The sequence below is a fragment of the Myodes glareolus genome, chromosome 10 (genome assembly GCF_982192425.1).
Source record: "Myodes glareolus chromosome 10, mMyoGla1.1, whole genome shotgun sequence".
In the NCBI taxonomy this organism is placed as follows: domain Eukaryota; kingdom Metazoa; phylum Chordata; class Mammalia; order Rodentia; family Cricetidae; genus Myodes; species Myodes glareolus.
Window position 1 is genome coordinate 67,279,279 of NC_142035.1, and position 6,249 is coordinate 67,285,527.

The following is a 6,249-nucleotide window of genomic DNA, read 5'->3' on the forward strand; positions in this document are numbered from 1 at the left end:
TTATATACATACACTAAGAGACTAGGCATCAGAAAGCATCTCCTTAGTCCTTATCTGTGAAGAGCATAATTTTGAAAATTTATCTAATTTTAATCAAAGCTGAGATAACTAAGAGGGGGCTAGTCATTTTTGTTTTCACAAATGCGTAGCAATCAGTATCACCTTAAGCAGAAAAATCCCTAATTGATGTCCAAAGTAATTATCTCCACCATTCTCATTTGGGTCAGAACATACAACAAGTGAATTTTACCCTTGAGACAATTTCAGGAGGCAAATATAGGTCTAAACAAAGGGAAGACTGTCTTTACACAATATGGATATCTTCATGGGCACACATTAGATGTTTTCTTTCTGATCTGAAAGAAAAATTTGAGTACGGTAAGCTATCTCATCCCTCTGATATTCTTTCATAAAGTAATTCTTAAAAATTTCTGGTTATCTCTTTTTAGCTATACCCCTATGTGTGGAATTGATAATGGTTTCTTTGTCCTCTGCCATTATTAGAGGCCAATTAAAATATTTTCTCCACTTATCCTATTTCATGTATTCTAATATCTACATCCAGAATGTCATCATTGTTTATCTGGTAATCCATAAAATAAAATACTGCTAACATTGTAAAATATTCCCTACTTCTTAACTGGATAAAATATATTTTAAATAAAAGACTGCATAGTAGATAAGATAACTTTCAGCATAAAAATAAAAGTGAAAATAAAAGCAAGTTAATTGAAAATTGTGAAAATCAGATTTAAAATTTCTGCCAATTATTGTCTGCTAGGACAAAGAGAATTAATTTTTGTATGAATGAGTCCCCTAATTTTCTGTCAATTGCCAGGTGGTCAGTTTTGAAACCATATGCAACTACAAAAATGGACCCAACAGATTTTATTTATATGCTTTTGTGCATACACATATATACATAAACCATGTGTGTAGCAATAAACATCAAAGAAAATGGACTACACAGTTGAGAAATAGCATGGGAAGAATATGTGGGGCACTTGGAAGACATTTGAGGAAAAAGGGAAGAGGGAAACTTATGTGATTCTACTCCAGTTAAAGCACATTTAAAAAGTAAAAAATAAAAATTACAACCAAAAAACAGAACACAACATATATAGCAAAAAATCCACAACACAACAATCAGTCATCTGCCAACTAAGCAAGGCATTACAAGCTACTACTATTCAGAATGTTTTATTTCCATGTGATGTTTGAGAAGCTAGTAAAAATGGTAGCAAATATTACAATAGCTTAAAGAATTTTATATATTCAATTTAATATGGGGTTATTTAAACACACTGTCATCAGTATCTATCACATACTATCTTCTTAAGTTATGTAAATATGACTATAACCATAAATACAGAAATTGAAATATTGAGACTGTTACAAAGTTTAGTATTTCGATAGAAGGCCAATCAGTACAAAAAACAACACTGAAAAATAGAATAAAATATTAATTTGCTTTTAGATTCTTAGGACAATTATTCAGTTTGTTTTTGTTCATTAATTTTTTTATTTATTACATGTAATTCAATATTAGATTTTCTAGAAGAATTATTACTAATTTAGATTCAAGAATTACAGAAACATTTTAACAAACAGAATATTTCATTAGGTCTTTGAAAATACTGATAGATCATGGGCAAAGAACAAAAAGAAGGGTGAAGTAGTTGTTATGATCCTGAAAAACAATTTGTATACTGAATGTGTCCTTTCCATTTATATATTTCATAGTTGCCAAACGGGTATATCTCAACTGTAGCAAATATTTTTTTAAAAGGTGATTATGTATGTGTGTTTAAATCTGTGAAAATATATAATATGTTCTAAAAATACATATGTGCAAATATGTGTATTTGCACAGATATATATTACACAAAGATTTCAAATGAGCATTAAAAATCCTTGGCCTTAAATTTACAAGTAAAATTTTTTCATCATACAGTTAATTTGGATTCTTCTAGGCTTAATGGTCATAATATGTATACTTTACTATGTATTTTCATAACCTATTTTTAAATAGAATGGTTAACAATCTTTAAGCTATTCTATTATTTGGTACCATTTATACTAGCTTCTCAATCATCACATGGAAACATAGCAGTCTGAATAATATCATTAAAATAAGTCTGTTAAAGTATGGTCACTCCTATGTATCAGAAAGTAGTTATAAGATACTTTGCATTCACAGAGGTCTGATACAGTAGTGTCCTACATCTATAATACTAGAGGAGACTCTTTAAAAGGCAATACTTGAGACATGGTTCTACTTTGCAGCAGAGGTCCCAAAGGACAGTCTGACATAACTCTGTAAATGATTACTCTCTCTTAGTGAGTACAGTTCTCTCATGATTTTCAAAATTGAGCTCAACAAACCCAACACCAATAGACATGCTAAAATGGAATGGGTAAAACCCAAGAGGCTTCAACAAAGAATCACTGCCTATTTAAAGGATACGGAGAGTTGGAGAAGTAGACTTCCTAAAGAAAAAGAATGCCAATTGGTTCTGCAACTCCAAATGGCTAACCCTGAACATATGTACAAGAAACATCACACAGACTGAGCAGTTTAGGAATATGTAAATATATACCTATAAGCATATATATAAACACATTTTATGTAAAACACACATGCATATATATATATATGTATATGTATGCATTTATGCTAAAACAATTAAAAAAGAAGTCATGAATATGAAGGAGAACAAAGAAGAGTATTTGGAAGAATCTGGAGATAGAGAAGGGCAGGAAGAAATGTTATATTTATATTATAATATTAAAAATTAAAGAAATAATAAAAGCAAAACCAAATAATTCAGGCTGACCAGAAACTTTTTGATAGGTTGAAAAATAAATTTTCAAGGAACAAGAATTCTGCTGTATAGCTGGTGTATTTTCCTTAGATATTTGATAAATCTCTGAGAGGCATGTATGTTTACTTACCTGCCATCATGCTCCTATAGCAGATGGTTATGTTACCTGACATTTTCAGAACTTCTTTCTTACTCCACCCTTCTCAGTCCTTAGAAAATGGAAATGTAAAATAATTCTGATGATAAATTCAGGGCTTTCATTTTTTACCTGATCTAGGATAAAATAAAGTTGAAAAGCAATGTGAGAGTCAATGTAGTGAGCAGAAATGGCTAATGACTACCCATTGTCTGACTTGAGTATTGTCCACTAGATCAGTGTAAGTACCCTGCTTGTGCTTTGATGTGAGTAAATTTTGGTTAGTGAAAGTATAATATCATACTCATGAAAAGATGACAGTTAAATAACAGCTATGCTTGCTTGTTTATGTAATTGATTCTGCTCTTTAAAAGAACAAAGATGATCAGTAGATAAAGAAAAAAAATACTGATGATAGATCAATGAATGACAAATGATATATTGCTCATGTCAGGAAACTATACTATTTCAAAATGTAAGGGTTCTCAAAATTAGTTTATGAAACTTAAGATCAAATTTTATACTGCTAAGATTGAACTAATTGGATTTTCAGAGCTCAGCTCTGAATATGCTTTGTCGTGTTCTTTGGTCAATCTGTTCCTACAGGTATTTGCAGTGGTATTTTTTTAATCAGTTTAGTTGAGTAGATAATTTCAATGATATACATTTATTAGTGAACATCTGTGAATTTGCTTTTTTTTGTTTGTGTGTTTGTTTTGGTTTTTGGTTTTTCAAGACAGGGTTTCTCTGTAGCTTTGGATCCTGCCCTGGAACCAACTCAGGTAAAGCTGACCTTGGACCCACAGGGATCTACCTGCTTCTGCCTCCCACATTCTGGGACTAAAGGTGTGTGCTTCCACCACCCAGGTTGTGAATCTGGTTTGTACATATTTTAGCCTGGTATCCATGTACATCTTATATGGTATTCTGTTCTTTATGCTTTCTCACTGAGTTTTTAAAATTATTTACTTTATACTTTTAAGCTATTTTTTTTCAAAAAATACTTATTTATTTATTTTATTTATTTATTTATTATGTATACAATATTTTGCAGGCCAGAAGAAGGCGCCAGGTACCTCATTACAGATGGTTGTGAGCCACCATGTGGTTGGTGGGAATTGAACTCAGGACCTTTGGAAGAGCAGGCAGTACTCTTAACCACTGAGCCATCTCTCGAACCCCCTTAAGCTACCAATGTCTCAGAAATAATTCTACTGATGCCCAATGAGATAATTAAGCATGTGGGCAAAATTTTTAGCATCCTATCAGACCATTTGCACTGTTATTCAAATGAACTACCCACCAGTTTCCAATATTAACTCTTATTTCCACTGTGGAATGTCATGATTGCTAGTGACAAATTCAGACCACTTATTTAAGAAACCAAATATTTTGCTTTGTTTTGTTTTTTGTTTTTCACAATGTTGTCCTGCTTCTATATTGCTCTGTTAAAAGAAAAAATTGCTGATAGAGAGTATGGGTAACAGTTACCCATACTTCTCTTCATGGGGAGCTGCTCTTGGCTCATTAGCTTTTACTTGGGCAGCAGTGCCATTCATAGTTGCCTTAGATTTCCTTTTATATTTCTGTATTTTTATCTCAGTAAGTTTCAAAGCGAGTGGTAAGTTCTATAAAGGAAGTAGTCTTCCTCATATGGCTAATTCACAATCTTTCTTAATTTGTAGATCACTTCTGAGGACTCACTGAGTGAAATGGATGGAGGCAATCAGTCTGTGGTGTCAGAATTTATGCTTTTGGGACTTGCCCACTCACAGAGTGTTCAGGTCATACTCTTTGTGATGTTTTTGGTACTTTATCTGCTCATCGTGTCTGGAAATATTATCATACTTATTTTAATCACCACTGACCCCCATCTCCATTCTCCCATGTACTTCTTGTTGGCCAATCTGTCCTTTGTCGATATGTGGCTTTCTTCTATTACTACTCCAAAGATGATATCAGACTTCCTCAGGGAAAACAAGACCATCTCATTTGCAGGCTGCATGTCCCAGGTCTTCTTTGCCCATTGCATTGCTGCAGGAGAGATGGTGCTGTTGGTGGTGATGGCTTATGACCGCTATGTGGCCATCTGCAAACCACTCCACTACTTCACCATTATGAACCTGAAAAGATGCATTGGGTTGGTGTTGACTTCCTGGACCACTGGCTTTATACATGGTATAAGTTACATAGTCGTGATTGTCCGGTTACCTTTTTGTGGCCCAAAAGAAGTTGACAGCTTTTTCTGTGATATGCCATTGGTAATCAAGTTAGCATGTATAGATTCTCATGATTTACATACATTAATGAATGCTGACTGCGGGGTTGTGGCTGTAACATGTTTCATTTTGTTGCTCGTTTCCTACACATACATTCTTATCACTGTTCGCCAGAGCTCTAAATCTGGTGCATCTAAGGCTCTGTCCACATGCAGTGCCCACATCACAGTGGTGATGATATTTTTTGTACCCTGTATCTTCATCTATGTATGGCCACTCAATATCACTTGGTTGGACAAATTTTTTGCTGTGTTTTACTCTGTTTTTACACCTCTCCTAAACCCAGCCATTTATACATTGAGAAATAAAGAGATGAAAAATGCTATGAAAAGGTTCATAAGCAACTTTCCCCATTCCAAAGAAACTTCTTTGTAGGCAGACGTTTTCATATTCTTTCATTTCCCAAATATCAGACACAAAGACTTAATCTTAAGTAGAAATGATTGGCTGATAGCTCAGGCTTATTACTAACTAGTTTTTGCAACTATAATTAACTCATTTATATTAATCTATGTTCTGCCAACATTGGGTCAGAATTTCCACATAAGACCTGATCTAACTTAGGAAAGGGTTCTAAACACACAAAAACTGAGTCAAACTTGACTTCCTGGAAACTGCCCTTCCATATGTAGGCTAGCAGGAAGTAGAGGTGTAGCTCCATTAAGAGAAGGCTTCCTGCCTGGTTAATTGCTAGCAGAAAAATAATGTATGCAACTTTTAAAAGAGGCCCTGATGCCATAAATGGGGTCTATGAGCGGCAGGTGATGCACTACTTGGAGGCAATGTGGACCCAAAATCTCCCAAGAGTTGGGGCACTAAATGTGAATCTTGCTGGTACTTCTGCCATGAATCTAGGTTCTCTAGGAGTCAAGCAGGGTGGAATCAGCCACCAAAACAGAGACAGAAGACCTAACCATGTGGCTTAGCAGTTTAAAGGATAATGTGGTCATAAAGAGATAATAGACACAACAAAGACAATTTTAGACAGAAAAAACATAAAAAGGTTGCA

General features: G+C 34.0%; 1 protein-coding gene across 1 annotated transcript; it reads left to right on the forward strand.

Moving 5' to 3' along the window:
- Positions 1–4,670: 4,670 nt before the first annotated feature.
- LOC125416747 (olfactory receptor 4K3-like) lies at positions 4,671–5,615 on the forward strand. The gene has a single exon (XM_048459894.3). It carries the CDS (start codon positions 4,674–4,676, stop codon positions 5,613–5,615), a length of 942 nt encoding a protein of 313 aa, XP_048315851.3. The 5' UTR covers positions 4,671–4,673.
- The last annotated feature ends 634 nt before the right edge of the window (positions 5,616–6,249 follow it).

What these genes read in the sequence shown, in the direction of transcription:
- LOC125416747 (XM_048459894.3), top strand. Translation starts at nt 4,674, where the DNA reads ATGGATGGAGGCAATCAGTCTGTGGTGTCAGAATTTATGCTTTTGGGA.